The sequence below is a fragment of the Crinia signifera genome, chromosome 19 (genome assembly GCF_055691185.1).
Source record: "Crinia signifera chromosome 19, ASM5569118v1, whole genome shotgun sequence".
NCBI classification, from domain to species: Eukaryota; Metazoa; Chordata; class Amphibia; order Anura; family Myobatrachidae; genus Crinia; species Crinia signifera.
Window position 1 is genome coordinate 69,129,485 of NC_139226.1, and position 23,898 is coordinate 69,153,382.

General features: G+C 43.8%; 1 protein-coding gene across 10 annotated transcripts in view; it reads left to right on the plus strand.

Annotated features, from left to right (window-relative positions):
• Positions 1–23,898, plus strand: part of FOXJ3 (forkhead box J3) — a 425,779-nt gene that overhangs the window by 283,771 nt on the left and 118,110 nt on the right. For all 10 annotated transcript variants that reach the window (XR_014463957.1, XM_083162745.1, XM_083162744.1 and 7 more), the window contains 3 exons: positions 3,691–3,856; positions 12,911–13,381; positions 14,813–14,902. Coding sequence is in view for 9 of the 10 variants with exons in the window: in XM_083162745.1 (XP_083018871.1) it covers positions 3,691–3,856; positions 12,911–13,381; positions 14,813–14,902 (727 nt within the window). In the remaining variant the exon portion in view is untranslated. The remainder of the gene's footprint in view (positions 1–3,690; positions 3,857–12,910; positions 13,382–14,812; positions 14,903–23,898) is intronic.

The window sequence follows — 23,898 nt, forward strand, 5'->3', positions numbered from 1 at the left end:
ATAATGCCTGGTATGATTGAAAGAATAAGGTAAGTATTGTTACCTAACAAGGTTGAAACACTGATAAAGATTGTACCTATAAAAAATGCTTTATTTAGAGTAGACCTATTTCCTAAATGAAATAGTCAGGCAACAATACTGTACATTGCACTGTTAAAGTTATGTAGAAATAATAATAAAAGTAGAATTTCAAATATTATTGATTTTGTTAAAAAGAGGTATAATATTAACACCAGCCATGGGAAAATGCCTAAGTAACTGAAGAGATTTTATAGCAATTTAACTTTTATTTATCACTAAAGTGAGTGTTTATTCTATTGTTGTTTTTCTTCATTTAAAAAAAAAAAAACAGTTTAAATTAGGTAAACAATATGAAGCTATGCACAAAATAACAAGGAACTGATACCACCCTGTTAGGAGATGTCATACAAGTTTACATACAGTACAGATGGAGCCGCTCTCAACATTTCCGTCAGTGCGCCATAGTGGCGGTTTTGGAGCACCACTCTCATAGTGCGCTCAGGCACGCCAAGGTGCATGGATGCACGCCATGCAATACTTATCGCCACCGCTCTTTGGCTAATGCGCCACCAATCTAGCGGCAGATTGATATACAGATAGAACCATGCCATTCGCCAAGAACGTGCTTGCGTATGAGTTGCTCATGTGCCCCATTTCCGTGAACATCTCTGTGACTTTAACTGTACTGTATAATACAAGCTTGGGCAAATGATCTAAGGCAGGGGTGGCTAAACCTTTCCTCAAGATCTACCAATGGTGCATGTTTTCCAGGCAACCTGTGGATCTATAGTAGGAATGAATGCAGCAGGTTTTAAAATGTGACAGTTAGTAATGACAGCTAGGTAACCTGGAAAACATGGACCATTGGTAGATCTCGAGGACCGGTTTGGCCACCCCTGGTCTAAGGCAAATAATACCTGCGGCCTGTTCACGTAGCCAATGCTGCATATTATGAACACAAAACCCTGGACTGTCTCATTCTCGTCGAACTGCAGTACAGCTCCGTCTGTATTGGATCACTCTTTACATAGATTCATGAGCAGTGGCTGCTATCACCAGGTGGCAAAGGTAGTAGATAGCAGCGCTGCTTTTTGCGCTGGAAATCCAAGTTCGATTACAGTGTAATTTTTTTTTTTTAAATTGAAACATTCATGAAAGTTATATTTCTCTATCAACTATCCTGGTGAAGCAGCTGAAAGACCCCTTTTACCCGGAAATTTGAGATTATTCTTTCATAAAATCATGAAAAAACAAAAACGGAGACTTATAAGATAATGCTCCTAACTCAGAAACACGCCTAGCTGAGGCGATTGCCAACAAAAAAGTCAACTTCCATGTCAGAAATCTTAGGTCAGCCGACCTTAAGGCTTCAAACGGAGGCTTTTGTAAAACTGACAATACCAAGAATAAATCCCATGGTGCCACCGGTTGCTTATAAGGAGGTTTCAGCCTAGTGACCCTTTGCAGAAAAGTCTGTACCTCTGGTATCCAGGCCAATTTCTTTTGAAAATAGACAAAGCCTAAATCTGGACCTTCAAGGACTGAAGACTCAGTCCCGAGGAGAAACCATCTTGTGAAAATTCCAGTAATCTTGAGACCTTAAAACGAGAAGTATGAACCCTCTGACATTCACACCCACCATCTTATGTATATCCTCCAAACTCGATAATAGGTTCTTCGAAGAGATTGGTTTTCTAGCATTGATCATGGTTGAAATGATAGCATCTGAAAACCCCTTCTTCTTTAGGATAGAGGCCTCAAAAGCCAGGACGTCAAATTCAATCATTTAAACCCCTCCACTCTGTGAACTGATATATTTTTCTTAAAATAAAGAGTTTTCCCTACTTTTTCACCTGCTCATGGAAGGTGTACACAAAAAGCACATTTCCTCAGCATATGCAAGATGAGTTTGAATTGGGATTTCAGGTGAAATTCCCTATGCAAGTTATCGCAGGACCCAAATCTCACCTAATGCGTTTGATGCCTAAAGTCTGTACAATCATTAACACATCAGTTAATGTGTCAGTAACATACGCTATATGCCTACTTTCTCTTCCAATACCTGAAAAGACTAGGTTTCCTTAAAAAATACACCATTAATAGGATAATAAAACCGTTTAAAGGCCACACTAGAACGATTATTTAGCCGATATCTGACCGATCGTCCGATATATCGGCGATTTTTTTATTAATAATCGGCCAATTACTGACAATTATCAGTAAAAAAAAATCGGCCGATATATTGGACGATCGGTCGGAAATCAGACAAAAAAAATCTAGTTTGTGGGGGGGCCTTAAGTGGGGGGGGGGGGCACAGGAGTAAACAATGCTGGCTGCACTTTGCAGCCTAGTAAATGTTTTTTTCTATCGCTACACTTATTTCAAACACAGCTCCTCAGTATACATAGTTAAGAGCAGAGATGTAGCTAGGTGACATGGTGCCTGGAGCAAGGGTATGTTTGGCATTTGCCACCCTTCCTATCCATTTTTCATCTAGTAATGTCCCAAGTTCTGTAATGCACCACATTATTCCATGCACCGTAATGCCCCTTACACAATATGCCACACAAACCACAATGCCCATTACACATTGTGTCACACAAACTGTAATGCCCATTATGCCACACAACGTAATTCCCATTATATATTATGTCACATACAGTTATGCAGCGGACACCATTTTTGGCCCACACACAAAAATGGCTCTTACAAATGATGACTCTCAGTAGTTTCTACCCCATAAATTAATTACAGATTGTTTTTCTCCTACATGCTCGTTGCCAGGGGTTTCATGCTCCTTTCCGGGGACTTCTTGCTCGTTGCCAGGGGATACTTGCTCATTGCAAGTGATTTCATGCTCATTGCCTTTGGGGGTTACATGCTCATTGCCATGGGGGGGTGTTACATGCTCGTTGCAAGGGGGAAGTTACAAGGTCATTGCAAGAGGGAATAACATTGTTGCAAGAGGGGTTATATGCTCGTTGCTAAGGGGATTTACATGCTCTTTGGCCAGGTGGTTCCATGCTAACAGTGCACCAGCACTCATTGAATCTGCACTTCCGGGTAGCCCTGAGCATTCTGCGTACCCCTGACAGACACTACAGGGCCGGCAGAACCTCTAGTGTCTGTCTACAAGGTGGATGGGCCGCCACGGACAGGCAGCGTCTTCTACCTTTTCTCCGGTGCAGAGGAGGATGAAGGAGAGGGGGCCACCAACATGCTTTCTCTCCTTCCCAGCTCCCGGAGCTTGAGCTCCGCCAGAGCCACCCTCCCTACTCCTCTGGTTATGAGCAACTTCTCTTTGCACGTCACACTGGCCGTGAACATTTGTTACTGTAATTCAGTAATGCAAGTAGCATAAACAATGGATTGCAGAACGGTGCCAGGGTAATGCCTGGTGTTTAACTACAGTAGAATAGCTAACAAATATATGGTCCCAGCAATTGAAACAGTCAAGCACTGGGCAGAATTAAGAGAACTATTTTTTTGTATGTTTGCTGTTTTAGATCATTAACTTTTAACTTGTAATCTCTGCTATGCTGTGTTCCATCATAATAAATATATTTCCCAGGAATATACAAAAACAAGAAAGTGTAATACAGTAAAAAAAATTGTGACTGCACATATTCAAAATGTGTTTATTTTGGTCTTCATTTTCTGTCATTCTAGGTAACAAGCCACCCGGAACCAGCTGCTCCCACAGTAACGCAGCAGTCGCAGTACAACACACCGGAACGAGAAAAACTTTTTCCAGAATATAACTTTGAAGATCTCAGCGATTCATTTAGAAGCCTGTACAAGAATGTATTTGCTCAATCTATAAGCCAAAGTAGTGGTATGGATTTTACAATCTTCATTCTCTAATTACAGTAGCAATGTGTTGTAATAAAAGGGCATGCTTTCCCCAATTCTGATTTTTATCCTTTCTCCTCTTCCTAGCAGAAGTATCATTTTCATATTGTCTACAGCCTGGTGTGTGCTAAAAACCCTGTCTAAAATCAACAAGGTTTTTTAATGACAAACTGGTCCAATTTGTATTTATGAATGGAGTCCTAGAAAACACACAGACGGCCCCCCTACACACTAGAACGATTTTTTGGCCGATTGTCCTATTTCTGACCGATCGGCCGATATATCAGCTGATTTTTACCGATAATCGGCAATAACTACAAAAAGGACATTATAGAACTGGAAAACTCCAGAGAAGGGCAACCAAGCTTATAAAAGGGTTGGGGTCATTAAGCTATGAGGACAGATTAGTCGAATCAGGAATGTTTAGAGGGAGACATGCTTAAAATGTACAAATATTTCAGGGGACACCCTGTTTACTTTGAGGTAAAAGACTAGGACATGTGAGCATGCTCTCAGGCTGAAGGAAAGAAGATGTCATACCGTTGCAGTAAGAAATCTAACATCTAGGTTGAACTTGATGGACATAAATCTTCTTTCAGCCTAAACTAATATGTTAGTATGTTATTATGCTACTAAGCAGGCACTTATCCCAGAAGTTACTGGGCTGGCCAGTACTAAACTTGAAAAGTGATTAATTGGAGAGTGATAAATTACCAGCCAATCTGCTCCTAACTGTTGTTACAGGATGTGTTTGAAAAATAACAGTTATGAGCGGATTGGGGGTTTATCACTCTCAATTTTATCACTTTTCAAGGCTTAGTACATCTCTACCATAGTCTTGTTATGCATGGGCATGATGGGTACCTAGAAGTAGAGATTTTCATATAAATAAAAATGATTCTACTTGCTCTACTATCAATACAACGTATAATCACATTAGATATAAGGAAAATACCATTCTCTTTTTTTTTTTTTCACATTAAAACAAGAACAAATAAGTAGGAAGCCATGAGGGAGGGCACAGACAGGGAATGGGAGGAGTAAGAGGAGGAAAGGGGGGAGTAGGGAAAGACAGGGGTGAGAGAAAAAGGGGGAGAAGAGGGTCAGGGACAGGTACAAATATACTGTACCACAGTTCCTTGTATATATGACGAGATTCAGGTAAATACAAATTGCAGTTGTTTGAGGATACAAAAGCAAAGGGAAAAACTTACTGTATAAAAAGAGGTATAGGCCCGCAGGGGCGGCTCGATACAGCAGAGACCTTTACTCCAGCCATAGAAACGCACTAGGAGCGGACAGAGGTTACAGGTGGAAGAGGTCCAGGGGCCATATGTAGGAGCCAAGGACCCCAGACAATATCGAATTTATAAGGACAATCGTGTAGGTAATAGGTGTGTGGGATACCTGAGATAGACTTCAGGAGCAGAGCTATCCTAGTCCAAAAAGGGGAGATAGAAGGACACGTCCACCAAATATGGAATAGCGTCCCCCTGTGGCCACAATTTCACCAGCACACAGGGGTAGAAGAGGAAAACATTTTGGAGAGCCTCACAAGGGTATAGTACCATCTATAGTATAGTTTGTAAGATGTTTCTTTGAGTCGGTGGAGATAGAGCTTTTAGCTATGCCCTCTCGTACTTCATACCAGCAAGAGCCGTCAGGTGGCGGCCCCAGGTCCAGCTCCCACTCTTTCATGGCGGCTAAGAGAAACAGCAGTGGCTGTGAGTAACATTGAGTAGACAGAAGAGATCAAGCCCCTGCGTAGGGGGCAATTCAGACATAAAGACTCAAATGGGGTGGGAGTCCGAAGCGCGTCAGCCTGGGGGAGAGAAAGGGGGAAATGCCGGACCTGGAAATACTCCCCCAGGTTATTTTTAAATACGCTTTAGCTTGTGTTGGCAGGATATGAACCAGTTATGTGGTGTTCACAGAAATCATACTCAACAATCCTATGAACTACACTTGTTTTACCAAAAGAAAAAGAGGGAGAGAGGTGCCTAAACGAGCGTTAAGGAGTATCATATACAGGTTGAGTACCCCCTATCCAAATATCCATTATCCAAATATTCCAGAAACCGTAGTCTCCAAAATGTATCTTCTTTTTTTTTTTTTTTTTGCTATACACCTACTTAGTACATCTGTAACTGGTACTACTGGTGAAATGATATGTAAGTGGCACCTCATTTATGCACTGTCTGAGATAGTATACAAACTTTGTTTCATCACAAATAAAATATATTTGTGTGTATTATGTGTTTGATGTGTCTATACAACATAAATATAAGATACCTCATCCTTTATAAAAATTCGGTACTTGTTTCCTAGCAGGGTGCCCAGTACGCTGTAAGCGTACAGGGCTATTCTCCGTAGCAAAATCGCATTTCATTGCATCTCATGGGCCATTATAGTGCCATGCCATGCGAAGCGATTTTTTAATGTAATATATTCACTGCTCTGTTGGCCCTAGGGGATTGCATTGCATTGCACCTCCTGAAAAATTGCATGAGATTTTATAGGGTGCGATGCCATTCCATTAGCTTTACACTTGTATGACATACAATGAGGTTTCACTGCCCCCCCACACTTTCCACGCCACCCCGAAGCGTGGTGAGCAGCGGCGGAACGCGTCCTCCCGACCATTTCATACCCCCACTATCCTCGTCGGCGTGGAGTTGATTTTATATAGTGTGGCGAGCCACCGAGCCCGAAGCGTGGCGAGCGGACACGCATTACTTTACATGTATTCCGCATCCCCTTGCGGGGCTCGCTGCGCCCACCACACTTCGGGCTCGCTGCGCTCGCCACACTATATAAACTCCATGCTGACGTGGATAGTGGGAGTATGAAAAGGTCTGGAGGACGCGTTTCACCGCCCCTTGCGGGGCTCGCTATGCTCGCCACGCTTCGGGGTGGCATGGATAGTGGGGGGTCAGTGAAACTTCATTGTATGTCATACAAGTGTAGAGCTAATGGCATAGCATCGCACCCTATAAAATCTCATGCAATTTTTCGGGAGATGCAATGCAATTCCCTAGAGCCAACAGAGCAGTGAATAAATAACATTAAAAAATCGCATCGCATGGCACTATAATGGCCCATGAGATGCAATGCAATACGATTTTGCTACGGTAGCGTACATAAGAAAACTGGGCGCCCTGCTAGGAAACCAGTGCCAAAAATTCTTCTGGTCCCGAGCATTTTGGATAAAGGACACTCAAGCTGTATATTATTTCTAAAAACTGATTTTTTTTTCGAACGCTCCCTTTCTTCATACCAAAATCAATAAAAAAATTGTTTATTTAAAATTACACATTGTATTGTTGGATTAAATATCAAAGTTAAAATTTGACTTCTCCGCAGTAAGCTCTGCCCTTCACTTTCCCGCTCTCCCGGATATGCTAAACATAGATTCCACACGCTGATAACATTAGCAGCACTGGTATATTACCGCCATTGCTGCTACAAGACCACTCTGCAGTCTTTGCCCCCACCTGATACCTAAAACAGAGCCAGCTCAGCTACTAGGAGCTCCTGCAGCTCAGCCTCGCTACAGAAGGCGCTCATGCGACACATGGCCACAGTCGGAGTCCAGCCGCTGACCCCATAGGCCTTCCTGGCAGCAGAGCTCCGTGCAGCTGCAACAGGATAAGCACACCTGGACTTTACTACAATATGGAGAATCGGCCACTCGTGCCACATTCCTGCTTACAAAGTGGCTGGAGACAAAAAGTTCAGGGCATACAAAGGCAGCGGGAAGAAAGGCTGCTACCTTCCGAACCTCAGGTGCAGCCGGCAGTGGGAATTGCAGCACAGGCCTATATACACGGCCTAGATATGTCCTTACCTGTCTCTGCAGACAGGTTGTCCAGAGACCCAGACCCCACTTTTATAATAATAGGCTCAGGAGGAGCCTTTCCCCTTTCTCCCTTCATACTTATTCATAATAGATAAATGAGGTACTATTTTAAGAATTAAGTTCCCTGCTTCTGACAAATTGTTAATTTACAATTACACATTGTATTGTTTTTTTTTTATTCAATTTGGTGCTGTAAGCTCCACCCCTCCCCCTTCCCGCTGCCCCGGATCTGCTCAGTCTATGAAAAACATGGAAGAATTTCACACGCTAAAAAGACTAGGAACACTGCTACATTACCGCCAGTGCTGCTACCAGACCCGCTTGTGCAGTCTCTGTCCCTCCACCACCCGCCTTAGCTGCTTAGAGCTCCTGTAGCTGAGCCTCGCTGCAGTACGCACGCATTAGGCCCCATTGGATGCTGGCCGTTGACACCATGTCAGCAGAGTTCCGGAGTTCCATGCAGCTGCAGCAGGACGAGCGTACGTGGACCTCCGTACAAGCCAGAAAACCACCCGCCTGCACCACATCCCTGTCTGCAAAGCTGCGGCTGGGGACTAAGAGTTGGGGCATACAAAGGCAGTGCAAAGAAAGGCTGCTTACCTTCTGGACCTCAGGCCCTAATACTGTAAGTCCTTCTCTGTAGACAGTTCACCCAGAGACCCGGACCCTTTTTCTATAATAAGAGAGGAAAGCTCCTCCTGAGGTATGTTTTAAAATGTAAGGAAAAAGAAATAAAACCAACTAGGTGGCCGGTGCAAATATTACAATCCCTATGTCTCCCTTCATACTTAACCAAAATCGATAAATGAAGTACCATTTTAAAGATTTTGTTGTCCGCTTGAATTGTTAATTTACAGTTGCAAATTGTATTGTTTGTTTAAAAATCAAGGTTAAGAATGTACTTTTGGTCCCAGAGTTCTTTCCCTGGTTGCATCAATACGGATCCGTTTTACTTGACTACTCGAAATGGCTACAAATGAAGCGGTTCTTCTTTCATCCTACTACAAAACACCTCACCATTAAATAATTTGTATTTCATCTGCGTGCAATGTTTTTGCATGGGCCACCTAATCTGCCAAAAAATGTAATTGCTGAGTATACACAGTTCAGTTTGTGTCATTGACACTAGCGTCCGAGCAGTTCTCACAACAGTAGACAAAAAGAAAAAAAAGAATTTCCCAAGGCACAATAAGAGTCCGTGCAGCCTCACAGTTGATAGAGGATCACTGGAAATGCCTCCTTTGTAGGTGCTGTATTCGGAAAAAACAACGGTGATGGCGCTTGGCTCCAAATGTGAAGATCAACCAATCGATGTAGTATTCATGTGTCATAAAATTAAATCAAAGACAGTGTCAGAAACTTTATAGTGAATAAATGATTTGAAGTAAAGAAAGTGGTAGCTAAAGGCGTACCGAACTCACAAAGAATTTTCCGAGAACCCGTGCATAAAGGTTTCTTTAGAAAATCTCCCAATTTGTAGGATATAGGGATTGAAGAGTGGGAACTGCGTACCGTACTCACTAGAAAAATAAACTTTATACGTGTATAACAGTTTCTTTGGGTTCCGTCACATCAGGTTTTCCATATGTGCTTGTGAATATGAAAAAAAACAAAAAAAGGAAAAATTGTGTTGTAATATATATATATATATTATAGTGTCCACTTCTATGTTGAGGGTACAGTGGGGACCTCTAGGGGTGTACCGAAACTCACAGGAGAGATAATATCACCGTGCTCATCAAGGTTTCTTTTAGGGGGTAACACCATTTGTGTGAATTCCCTTTCTGACAGTAATGCGTACCGTACTTACAGCCCATACAGATGTTAAAAGCGTATCAGGGTATCTTTTGGGGGTGATCACCAATTTTGATCCGAGACACCTCTCATGGAATATTGCGTGATGTTTTTACAGCAAATGAAGTAAAAACCGTTTTAGGGTCACACAAAATATTTCATATAAAACAATGAATTTTAAAAAACAACAAGTACAAGATTAAATACCTGGTGGCTGGGAGTGGGAAATGCCACAGCCCAGGTTGAAATAAGAACAGTCACTCCTCTGCCAACGCGTTTCTACAGCAAGCTGCTGTCTTTATCAAGGCTACAAAGTGACTGGTCCTGTAGCTGGCTTTATACCAGTCAATTTCCTGGTTTCTAGTGTATTACGAATTTATGTACCTTCCGGTGTTTTCTATAAATTATAGGAACCGGTGGAGGTACAGATGGAGTATGTCCCATCCTTGCAGGGGATGGCGCTGGCGATGGCAGCCGCCATCCTCCGCCAGGGCCATATCGATGGCGAGAAGGGGACACGCACGTCCCCTTCCGACGACGCTTCCATCCACTCCCCCGGGTCCCCGCCGGCTTGTCGGCGGTAACCCGGGGTCCCTGCCGCCTGCCCGCACCCCCCCCCCTAACCCCACCTAACCCTGTCCGTCTCCCTAAGGCGGAGACGGACAGGGTTTCCTTCGCCCTGGCGACTGAGACGCGCGTGCGAGCCTCAGTATAATGGATGGCGAGGCTGCTGGCGGATCGCCAGCGGGGACGTTCTGGCGATCCGCCAGCCAGGATGTACAGTGCTCTATCTGTATATCGACTATATACTGTTCGTATGGCGAGGGGAAGTCGATGTGCTACAGGAGTTTTGCAATCACCTCAATAATAATGATCTGAATATCCATCTAACATTTAACATCAGCAAAGTAGAAGTCAATTTTTTGGATTTAAAAATATATATCGAAAATGGTAAAATAGAGACCACTATATATAACAAACCCTCTGACTCCAATACCTACATTGACCCAAAAAGCAACCATTTGAGCAGTTGGTTAAAAAATGTCCCTAAGGGCCAATTTATCCGACTAAAAAGAAACTGCTCAAATGAGACCAACTTCAATAACAGTACAGCGACAATGACATTGAATTCATTAATAAAGGATATCAACAAAAAATCCTAGACAAAGCCCTAAACGACACCAGAGAAATTCCCAGAAAGAGATTGCTAGAAAAGAAGGAACGACATAACACATAGACTAAACCACATCAAGTAACATTCAATACTCGATATTCTAGCTATCATAAGTCAATTGAGGGAATATTTAATCTTCTGTTAAAAGACCCCGTTTTAGTTGACCTAATTCCAGAAAGACCTAAATTTATTTACAGGATTGCGCCCAACATTAAGGACCAATTGGTCTCTAGTGCGTATATAGAAAAACCGTTAGAGGGCACTATCCGCAATAAAGGATTCTATAGATGCAGAGACTGCTTGATGTGCAGAGCATGCCCCTCAACCTGTAATAAATTCATAGATATCACACTGAATGGAAATAAAATCAAATTCAAACAATTTATAACATGCAACTCCAGCTATGTAATCTATGTTCTCCGTTGTTCCTGTAACAAACTTTATGTGGGTAAGACCACGAGGAACCTGAAAGTTAGACTTGGAGAACATACTAGAAATATTAAAAAAAGATTTGCAGACCACCCATTATCCCTACATTTCAAAGTGGCACACAATAGTTCTTGTGATGCCCTCACGGGATTTTGGGGGTTAGAGTGGATAAAGACCAATTGGAGACACAGAAATAGGGATACACAATTAGCAAAAACAGAAATGAGTTGGATATACAGTATAATCTCAATTCCCTGACTCCAAATGGTCTCAACCATGATTTTGAATTAAAATGGTTTTTAAATTGATTCATTCAAACAGATCTATTCTAAAGTTCTTTTCATGTTTTATGATGTGCATTAGGGAGAATTTTTTTTTATTTATTTCATGTAATTCTATGTATATGGTATTAATAATAGTTTTTTAATCATTTTAAAACTAATTTTATTATATATACGCAAGACAGTCCAATATAAGAAATGCGGGCACATAAGGGTCAAACTCCTGTTTATTCTAACATCCATTCTAATATGAATTATAAAGTAACGCAAATTATCGAAAATTACCAACATTTTTCTATATACATATAAAAGATATGTGCGCCAAACAGATCTCTTTGATAATGTCATTCAACAACAGATGGATGACAATTAGCGCTATTACTTTTAGATGCATTCCATACAACTCATTTCCGTGAGTTCCACACATAGTGAGAATGGAACCCAGCTTCCGGGAGTGCGTCATAGGACGTCACTTCCGTGCGTTCCACATACATGAAGTGGACGCGCGAGAACACCTTTAAATGTATTTTGGAGACAAAGACACACTATCAGAGCTTAATATCATTATATGGACCTAGCGAACATGTACCCGGTTCCTATAATTTATAGAAAACAACACCGGAAGGTACATAAATTCGTAATACACTAGAAACCAGTATATTGACCCCTTTGACCCGGAAATACTTACCTATGCAGGTATAAAGCCAGCTACAGGACCAGTCACTCTGTAGCCTTGATAAAGACAGCAGCTTGCTGTAGAAACGCGTTGGCAGAGGAGTGACTGTTCTTATTTCAACCTGGGTTGTGGCATTTCCCACTCCCAGCCACCACCCAGGTATTTAATCTTGTACTTGTTGTTTTTAAAAATTCATTGTTTTATATTAAATATTTTGTGTGACCCTAAAACGTTTTTTACTTCATTTGCTGTAAAAACATCACGCAATATTCCATGAGAGGTGTATCGGATCAAAATTGGTGATCACCCCCAAAAGATACCCTGATACGCTTTTAACATCTATATGGGCTGTAAGTACGGTACGCATGACTGTCAGAAAGAGAATTCACACAAATGGTGTTACCCCCTAAAAGAAACCTTGATGAGCACGGTGATATTATCTCTCCTGTGAGTTTCGGTACACCCCTAGAGGTCCCCACTGTACCCTCAACATAGAAGTGGACACTATATATATTACATCACAATTCTTCCTTTTTTTTTTTTTTTTTTGCATTCCATACGATTCATATTCATGAGCACATATGGAAAACCTGATGTGACGGAACCCAAAGAAACCGTTATATACGTATAAAGTTTATTTTTCTAGTGAGTACGGTTAATTTTATGACACATGAATACTACATCGATTGATTAATCTTCACATTTCGAGTCAAGACCCATCACCGTTGTTTTTCGAATACAGTTCTCACAACAGAACTGTTTCTCTGGAGCATGGTTATTATGAACCCATGGTGATGAATGTTTCTATGCTCTTTGTGTTTCAGTATTGATGAATCTTCAGTCGGTACCCTCCCAGCAAACACATTCACCTTGTTCATATCAACACTCCACTAGTAGCACAATTAGTTCTCAGCAACACGGTAGCCAAAATAACCTAACAAATAGTACTGCAAATAATCTTGGCACAGCTATAGGTGACACTATGGGGCAGGTTCACATGTGTCACACTGCACTACGCACACAGCAATCAGAGCAATCGTCCCACATACATCACACTGTAATACATCACCAGCACCCACAACAGCACACATCTCATTGTCACCAACAAGCTCCACATCAACCACAGCATCAGCAGCAACGCAACTCACATCCTGCACAGCATTCACAGAATCAAGCACAGCAACCAGCACCTCATCTTGCACAACACCAGCACATACAGCACCACCCTAACCATCAACATCAGTCTCTTGAACATCAGACCTCTCTATCACAGCAGTCTTTGCCATGCAGTACAGGTAAGTGCCCCACCTCATACTTCCTATGTGCAGTGTCTTACCTTCCCATATGTACCTCCACTGATCGCCTTTCCCCAACTTATCCTATTATCTCCTCTTATCTATTACTCTGCCTCATCCACCATCCCTGCTGTGTCTTTGCCCCCTCCCTAAGGCTGATGGCTGCTGATCAGAAGTAGAGAGCAGTGATGATTTTATTGAAGCAAAAATAAATTGGCCATCTGAGCACGTGAACTATTGAAGGCACATGCGTGGCAAGCCTGTTTAAGAGTATACACGCTGCTCACCCCATAATACATGTGTCTGTTGTGTCAACATTTCTCTTTGGCCCTTATTCAGATCTGATTGCAGTACAAATTTGTTTGGAAAAAGGGCAAAACAATGTGCACTGCAGGTGGGGCAGATTTAACATGTGCAGAGTAGTTAAATTTGGGTGGTGTGTGTTGAAACTGAAATCTAAATTGCAGTGTAAAAATAATGCAGCCAGACCCTGCACAGAAACAAAATAACTCACACAAATATAACTCTCTTTGCACATGTTACATCTGTCCCACCTGCAGTGCACATGGTTTTGACCATTTTTCAAACAAATTTGTACTGCGATCGGATCTGAGTAAAGGCCTTTGTGAGGACTTCTTTAATAAAAAATTTAATATTATATTAACTTTATGCCGATTATTGGTACTGTGCAAAGCTGTGTAGGTTGCTAGTTAAAGATAAACTGTACACTTGTTATAAGTAGACTTTATTTTCTGTTACCAAATAGGGTCTCAATCAAAACTGCACACAATTCCATCAGCGTACGTGTACGAGTTTTAGAGAATGACGCCTGCCTAGGTTCCCACATATGCATTTTAAGGCAATTCATAGTCATACGGATCTCCGTTGTATCTGAATTTGCAATTGAGTGGGTGGTACTGCAGCAACAAACCCTTCGCGTCTAGAGTAAGTTTTCCTTGGTTTTGTAGATGGATATACGGACTGAGTTGTGCACACTCAGCGATCCAACTTATTTTAGTCAGGTCACGCAATAATGATTGGCTGGTATAAGTGCATGCTGAAGATGTCAACTTCTTCCTACAGTCGATAAATCTCGACAGTTCAGCTGTCTGAATCTAGCCCATTCAGCACAATACAAAGGTATTGTGCACAGGTGTACACCATAAGACAGATAGATATGTTCATGGTATTGCCAAGCAATGACAGCAGAACATTGGGAGAGACATTGAGAGAAATCGCAGTAGTGTATGGCCACAATTAGACGTAAGATCACAACAGAATGCTTTGCTTTTTTCTCTCTCTCTTTCTAACATTTTTTTTTCTCTTCCTTTTAACTGCTATGTATATACAGATGCTTTATAAAGTTGCTTAATAGTAAAACTGAATGCCTGATGTATGACTCTGGTTATTAAAATCTGGTCTTTCTTCTAGACTGGTACTCCACTCTAGACATGCTTAAAGAAAGTTGCCGTATTGCCAGCAGTGCCAACTGGTCTGATGTGGATCTCTCCCAGTTCCAGGGTACATTTATTGATACTAACTTTTTATGTTGATTGCATCTTCACATAATTTTTTTTTTGTGTTGTATCTGTCACACAAGTTTTTTTATGAACCCCAGTCTCGTAAATTTTTGTTGAGCACGGAAAATGGATTTTAAAGATGTCCGTAGTCAAGTTTTAAAATGCACGACCAATTAATGATGGAGCACAACAAATAAAATGGGTAATTTTGATCCTTAGTGTTGTGCCTTCTTCTTAGTGAATTTTTTGGTGCATTCGTTACTGTGCCATGAATACTGGCTCTAATACACACAAAAAGCTGCCTCCAATTTGATCTTCCGTAATATCACTGTCATGATTCTATTCACATAATTGCCTCCTGTACATGTTACTACAAGTATGATACTCTTGCTTGTTTGTATTCAAAACTAGGCTGCCATTTATTTATGCAGTTGGGGAATATTTGCACAAATTAGCAGTGGTGTGTTTACTTTACTTTTATTGCGATTTGGCAGACCTTTAAGTTAAGGACCTGACAGGTGGCATAAAACATATAAGAAGAATTTGAACATACTATGTATATGAAGCATGTATATTAAATTTACATTCTCCCGTACTCTATGCAATAAATAAATATATATATATATATCTATATATATATATATATATATATATATATATATATATATATATATATATACAGTAGAATGTCGGCACTCGCTCACGCTGAATAAGACTCAGAGGCTTAGAAGGTGCGTTTGCAACGTTTCGGGTCTTTTTATTAGACCCGTCATCAGGCAGTACAATATTGTACTGCCTGACGACGGGTCTAATAAAAAGTAAAAGCAAACGCACCTTCTAAGCCTCTGAGTCTTATTCAGCGTGAGTGAGTGCCGACATTCTACTGTATGTATCCTGCTTCCTTCGTGCACCTCTCCATACAGACCCTGAAAGCAAGTGCCGGCTGTTCGCCAAGTATATATATATCAACCAAGCCAGGCCGGCACTTCGCACAATGTGGTGCCCTCCAAGGTGTACAAAAATACCTGATGTAAATAGATTCTCTAGGGTGGCGGCACTCATAGGTCTTTTCCAAGAAGTCACACAAGACTTGAACAAGAGTATATATTGACCTTATGTCCTTTAGGGTTGCAATTAATTTTCAATTCGATTAGAGCTCAATTAAAAAAATTTAAACCATGAATCATCGTATCTCTCAATCAGTGTACATACTGTCAAACTCAGACAGTACCACAGTGTCTCTGTGCAAATGCATAAACGTAGGCACACGTTGAAATGAGTGGGAATTACCTCCTTTTGATGATTTGCTCAACAGCAGTTCAGCTTCAGCCGAGAGGTACGGGACGGAGCGGGTGCCGCGGCTCATCTCACACTTTTAAACTGCCTTTGAGTCGCGTGAGCCCTGCAGGGTGACAGGAGTTACTGACACATGTAAGGCGGACACTGCTGTTGAGCAAACATCATTTTGCAAAAAGGAGGCAATTCCCACTCATTTCAACGTGTGCCGACAGTGTGTACACTAATTGAGAGATTGGATGATTCATGGTTTAAAATGATACCCGATTTATAACAAATAATGTTAATTGAGCTCTAATCGGCCTCCTAATTGAAAATTCATTGCAACCCTAAAAGACATAAGGTCAATATATACTAAGAGGCTACCAAACAACAAAGAGCTACTGTTTATGTGTATATCCATTGTGTATGAATTAATTTTAATTGATGTAATGGTATTTTTATGTGTGTTTGTTTTTTTTTTTTTTAACTTCAATAAATTTTTATTGTAACAGTTTTTCTTAAGTGGGGTACAGAAAAGAGAAAGGGGGACATTTGGGGGGGGGGGGTTCAGGGGGGGACAAAGGTTCACTTTAAATATATTTTTTTTTTCGCTGCGCAGAGCGAACTCTGCAATATATAACATTCAAACAATGGTAATAGTCTATAGATAGATAAACCAGTAGGTAGAGGTACACAGACAGAGGGGAGTGCAGTCTCTCTAACAAGTAACTTGAGAAGACTTTCAGGACCGGGGGGTTCCCATAGTGGGGGTTAGGGGTGGGTGCCCCCGCGCTCATCCATCCTCTGGGGGTTCAGCCAGAGTAAACTGGCTGTGGCCTGGTGTAGGGGGAGGAGGGAAAAACTTGGCACCCTCTCCCTCCGTTACATAAGCATGCCATGGGAGCCAGCAGGTGTGGGGGGAGGAAGTTGAGGACGAGTGTGGGGAGAATTTAGTTTCCATATTAAAGTGAAAGTTGGTCTTCAAGATTACTGGTAGCAGAGAGGGGGGGGAGGGCTGTTTCCACTGCTGAGCCAAGTTGGCTCGAGCTGCTATAAGTATGTGGCCTAGAACCAGTTTCTTCTCCGTGGGAACATCTTGGGGGTAAATGTGAAATAATGCTAGGGAGGGGTCAGGATCTACTTTCATTTTAAGTACAGAGGATATTAGAGTGAATACATCTATCCAGTACTGGCAAATTGTAGGGCAGGACCAGAAGATGTGGAATATCGTTCCTATGCCACCACATAGTCTCCAGCATCTGTTCGAGCATGTCGGCCAGAAGGTATGTAGGCGGTCTGGGGTCATATATAGCCTGTTGATAAGTTTAACATGCATCTCCGTATGGTTTAGGCACCTTGACATCTTATATGATGTGGTGGAGATCTGGCGCCATTGGGCAGGAGTGAAGTTTTTGCCTAAGTCTGTTTCCCACTTTAAGTGCGCTGTAGATTTAGAAAATTCCATAGGGGTTGTAAGAGTTCTATACCAGAAGGTTATGTCTCCTCTAGTGTGTAACAGGAATGGTCTAGAGAGGACCGTCTGAGATACGGCGCTGGGGGGGGGAGACATAGGGGGGTGGGACCTCCACCAGTGTGAGATTTGTAAGTAGTGAAATTTTTCGGACGATGGAATCTGATAGAGGGACTGTAGGGAGGTAAATGAGCGTAGGGTCTGGGCCTCTAGTAAGTCTCCTAGTGTGGATACCCCGTGGGCCTTCCATGTGCCCAAGTTGAGGTTGGGAATTAGTTTTGCTACAGAGGAGATGGAGATGTTGTGGACAGGGTATGTCGGGGCAGGTAGTGAGGATAATAGTTGGTCCCAGGCTTGTAAAGTAGCTTTGGTAGAAGGAAGCAGGGGTAGGTGGGCTGGTCTCAAATGTTTGGGAATTCTGATCAGGTCGACTAGAGGCATGTGGTGGGTCCTTGTCTGTTCAATTGTAACCCAATTCGTGGGGAGGTCGGGTTCAGTGTAATGTTTAATAGGGGCCAAAAGGCACGCTGTGTGGTAGTGGAAAAGGTCTGGAAGGTCCAGTCCGCCAAAGGCTTTTGGTAATGACATCCTTGAGCGGGCGATTTTTGGAGGTTTGGATGCCCATACATATTTAGTCATCAGAGATGTACAAGCCTGAAGGGATTTTCGCGGGAAAATATAGGGGATGGTTCGGAATAAGTACATGAGCTTGGGTAAAAGGGACATTTTAAAAGCAGCCATACGGCCCATCCAGGAAACATCATATGCCACCCAGGATTTTGTTAGAGCCGAGAGGGTTGCAAGCATTGGGGTCAGATTGAGGTTAAAGACATTGGATGTCTTTGAGGGGATGAGAATACCGAGGTATCTTATCGCTTCCTTTTGCCAGTTGTATTTATATAGTAGTTGCAGGTGGGGCAAGGATCTGGAGAGATTAATCGGGAGGGCATCGGTCTTGGTTGTATTTAGCTTGTAGAAAGATGCTTTGCTATAGGCATCCAAGATGTTGTGCAGGGAGGGCAGGGTGTTGGTGGGGTCAGTCACAAACAATAGCACATCATCGGCAAAGAGGCTTAGCTTATGCTTAAGAGATCCTATTTGCAGACCGGGAAAGTTATCATCATTGCGTATGGTGGTGGCCAAGGGTTCTATTGAGAGGACAAAGATAAGAGGGGATAGGGGGCAGCCTTGCCTGGTTCCGTTGGAGATGAGGAACTTTTCGGATAGGAAACCGTTGCTGAACACCCGGGCCGAGGGGGAGCTGTAGAGTGTAAAGATAGAAGTGAGGATTCTGTCCCTGAAGCCAAAACGCTGAAGGACTTCCCTCATATATTGCCAGTTTAACCTATCAAACGCTTTTTCAGCGTCGAGGGATAGAAGAAGAAGGCCCTGGTCGTCAGCTAGGGAGTCGACCAGGTTAAACACCCTTCTAGTGTTGTCTGAGGCCTGTCTTCCCGGGACGAACCCCGTCTGGTCCGGGTGTATCAGCAAGGGGAGGAATTGGTTAATGCGAAGGGCCAGTGCTTTGGCAAATAGCTTAATATCGCAGTTCAGCAGGGCTATAGGGCGATAGTTTTGGCACAGGGCGGGGTCCTTTCCTGGTTTGGGGATTGTTACTATCCGCGCTTCTAAAAGTTCAGGGGGGGCTGAGCCCAGGGAAGACAGTTCGTTAAATAAATCTGTCATTCGGGGGGTAAGAAGATCTTTAAAGGTGGTGTAGAAGTCGGCTATAAAGCCGTCTGGGCCTGGGGCTTTGTTTCGGGGGAGGGATTCGATAGCTGTACGTATTTCCCCCTGAGACCACGGGGCGTTGAGGGCGTTTAGCTGTTCTATAGTTAAGGATGGGAGTTGGGTCCCATCAAGGAAGGAGTCTATGGTTTCTTTCGATGGCTGGGGGGTGGAGGTGTCTGAGGAGAGGTTGTACAGCTTCGAGTAGTATGATGCAAACTGGTTTGCGATGTCCTTTGGGTTAATTATTTTCTCATTGGTAGGGGAGCGGATATATTTAATTTTATTCCTAGCTTGTTGGGCACGGAGCTTTCGGGCGAGCATTCTGCCTGACCTGTTACTAGAGAGGTAGAATTTATGGCGTATTTTATTTAAGGCTGCTTGGGTGCGGGCTAGGAGAAATTTCTGAAGCTGGCTGCGGATACTTGAGATCTCGTTTTTGAGGGTGTTAGATGGGGATTTTTTATTTTGAGCATCTAGTTCTATCAGTCTAGACTCTAGAGATTGTTGGATCTGCAAGTTCCTCCGTTTAAGATTGGCACCTGCTTGTATAGCTGCTCCTCTAGTGACTGCTTTAAGGGCACACCAATGTGTGATGACTGATGTGTCTTGCGGGGAGTTAGTGGAGAGGTATGAGGTAATGGAATCCAGTATGATGGATTTGGCTGTGGGGTCTGTTAACAAGTGGGGGAAGAGTCTCCATGGTTTTGAGGGAATATTTAATCTTTTAATGTGCCATTTCCACGTAACAGGGGCATGGTCCGACCAAGTAATGGGGAGGATGTCGATATCTTTAGTGTGTTGGAGGGACCATTTGTCACAAAGGATGTAGTCTATTCTAGAGTATGAATTGTGAACGGGGGAGTAAAATGTGTATTCCCGTCCTAAAGGGTAGGTAGTCCTCCAAACATCGTAGAGATCAAATTCTGACAGGAGGTTGCGGAAGGATGCTGAGGTGCCCGAGGTTTGTGTGGGGTGGGATGCAGGGATATGGGATTTGTCTAACTTAGGATCGAGGGCTAGATTGAAATCTCCAAGGATTATCAAGGAGCCTTTTGCAGATTTTTTAATTAGTAGAAACAGCTTGCGAAGAAAGGAGATTTGATTTGTGTTAGGGGCATACAGAGAAACAATTGTAGTCAGCCTATCCTCCAGTAATCCCACCAATATTAGATATCTACCATTCTTGTCTTTCAGCTGGGAGAGGGGTACAAAGGGGGTGTTTTTATTAAACAAGATAGCTACTCCGTTGCGTTTGGCTGGGTCATTAGCATAAAAGGCTGTAGGATAATGCAGATCTTTGAATTGGGGGGGGTTTAGCGAGCTAAAGTGAGTTTCTTGGATGGCTACTATGTCTGCCCTTTGTTTGTGGAAATAGGAGAGGGCAAGTCGCCTCTTGTTTGGGGAGTTCAGCCCCTTCACGTTTAAAGACATTAGGGTAGGCATTGGGGATCTAAGGGTTGTGCTAGTGTGTAGCTAGGTCCTGACAAGAGGTACGTGGAGGGGGAGGTTTGCAGAGTTGAAGTGACCATTGCGGGCCCTGGGGGAGGGGGAAGAGTAGGTGGGATGGGGAGGGAGACAGAGGTAAGGGAAGGAACTAGGATGAAGGAAAAGGTAAAACAAAAGGGTCCTGTATATTGGACCCGCATGACTACTGCAGGGGAAAGAAAGGATCTTGCAGTAGTACAAGAAGGGTTGGGGGGCGGCATGGACCCCTGGGGGGGAGAGGCCGCCACTCACATATTATACATTTTAAGTAGGTACTGAGAGACAACAGATAAACTAATACAGAATAAAGAACATGTAACTTAACACCTATGGCATACTAGATGCAACAGAGATAGAAAATTTAAACTAACTGACGGCCCATTAAGTGGGTTAAATTCTAGCGAGTTTAACTGAATAACACATGTCTTGCATGATTAACTAGGCAATGAAACAGATACTTAGTGTGCGTGTCCCGTCCCAGTGGAGGGCACGTCAAGAGCATGGGCAGCAGCAGTAACATTACTTGGGTGGTTCTTCTTCAAGGTCCGAGGGGACCTCAGGTGGAGGACCAGTCATGCTGCAGGGTATTTGGGCGCTTCGGCTCCTGGTGATCCGCGGCAGATATACCCCAGTCCAGCAGGAGCTTAACCCCCGCGTCCAGGGATGAGATGGTGTAGGATGTGTCTTCGTGGTAGATAATCAGTTTGACCGGGAATCCCCACCGGTACCGGATATCATTGGCTCGTAGTGCTACAGTGATTGGGGCGAATGCTCTTCTGCTGGCAATCGTTGCAGGGGAGAAGTCTTGGAAGATTTGTAGGCCTCCGAGTGTATCGTTGTTCTTTGCATCCCGGGCGACTCTCAGGATACGTTCCTTTGTAGTGAAGAAATGCACCCGGAGTAGTGTGTCTTTAGGTAGGTCAGAGGAGACTGTTCTGGGTCTTGGGAGGCGGTGTATGCGATCAATTACAGTAGGAGATCTTTGGGATCAGCGGAGGGGAGGAGTCTGCGAAACAGGGTAGTTGCGTATTCTTCCAGCTCTGCGTTTGTCACTGAGTCTGGGATACCTCTGATCTTTATATTGTTTCGTCTGGATCTGTCCTCCAAATCTGCTAGCTTAGCCTTAAATTGCTCAATGTCGCGCTGTTGACGATCATAAGAATTGACCAGGTCATTGTGAGATGTAACTACCTCCTCTAGTTTGCGTTCCAATTGGTCAGTTCTGTCGCCTATAGCGACCAGTTCCGTTTTAACCTCTCGGATTGCCGACTTCAGGTCTTTGGACATCTCTGTTTGGAAAGCGGAGAAGACTTGGCACAGAGATTTCACTGTAACTGGGGCATCCGACTCAGTGTCAACTCCTGCCAGTCCTCTAAAGGGCGTCGCGTCGGGCTGTGTGCCCTGAGTGGGGGGCGTTTGGGGTAGTAGGCTGACTTGGGATGCTGAGGGTTGGGGTGATTTCCTGGAGGGGAGGGATATCTTGCTTGGGGGTGCCTCTTTTGGTCTCTTGGGAGGCATGATGGGGACGTAGTAGCACAAAGAAACAAAGTCTGAGATATATCAGCACCGGGGGGACTTTTATGCAGGGATTACATTAACCTGTTGTCCTCTAGGGTCACAGCATTAGTGAGTGGCAGCCAGCTGGCTTGTAGTTTACATGAGCAGCCCTAGCAGGAGGGCTCCCAGGTCTCTGCCCGTTTTTTTCAGTTAGTAGGTCTCAGAGGGCTCTGCTCTCAGGTGTGCGGGTCAGCTGGCGTCAGGGGAATTATGGTCTGCTGCGGGTAGCGAATTACGGTAGTGGGCTGCCTCTGCCCCCTGGGCTTGAGTTATGATGTGTATAGGAATATAGGGGCAGAGGTGGGTTAGGGAGTGGGGTTTGGCTCTGTAGAAGCTCTGCCTAGCTGTGAGGCACAGGCACCTAGTTCAGGGAGTGCCCCACTCAAGATGGCGATGGTGAGAAGAGGGACTCTGCCAGAGGTCCCTTATATATAGTGTGGGTGGGCAGGGGAGCTCTAACTATCACTTACTGACAGCAGGGAGGCCCAGGTGCCTGCCCAGCAAGTGTTGGGGTATATCCTCCGCCGGGGCGCCGTTTGGCGGGTCCGGCCTGTAGGCGCTTGTGCAGGGCTTGTTGATAGGCCCCTCTATCCGCTGGAGGTCTGGGGGGGTCAGCGGCGTTGAGCGGAGCTGCTTCCAGGGGACTCCGGGTGGTTTGCGGGGATGCCGCGGGTCGGCGCCGCAGAAATTTAGTCCCCGGCTCCGGCCTTCCGGCTAGGCCGCAACCCGCGGAAGCGCTTAGAAGCACTTCCCGGCTCTGCGACCACGACCGGAGGTGCACGGAGTTCTTGCGGGAGGCTGGTAGGTAGGTGGGGGATGCCTCTGGCGAGTGATGTGGCCGCTAAACGGTCCGGCCTGTGTCGGACGGTGGAGCTCCTGCAGGACACGTCTGCTCTCGGCGGTGTCCAAGCCACGCCCCCTGTGTGTTTGTTTTTTAATAAATTATTAATTCATCTTTGAGCGCCCCACGTTCTTTCTTTTCTTAAGACTTGAACAAGACCCACAATCTGGTGTGATTTCTTGGAAAAGACCAGTGTGTATATATATATATATATATATAATGTATTTAGAAAATAGACGCACTCACCGGACTTCTTTTTTCATGCTTTGTGGATTTTAATATACATACCACAGCAACAATTCACATAACAGTGGGTAGGATGGTCAACGTTTCGGCCTTATGCAAGGCCTTTTTCAAGACCCCCTCTCCTGTCTCCACCAGTGTGCAACTAAACCTAAGACAGTGTGAGCCTTATATGCCCCTAAGGGTACCTCCCCTTTGTGTAATTAACAAGGGACTCATTACTAATAGAATCAAATAATGTGCACCTGCACCAATAGTCACACCTAATGATAATATGTCCACTCACCATATGAACGCTGCCACATCCAAACGTATGCATCGACAGGGAGTGCATTAGTGGACATTGCAGATCCGGCGTGCGTGTCACCAGCCGGTCTGCGTTCCTCTCGGC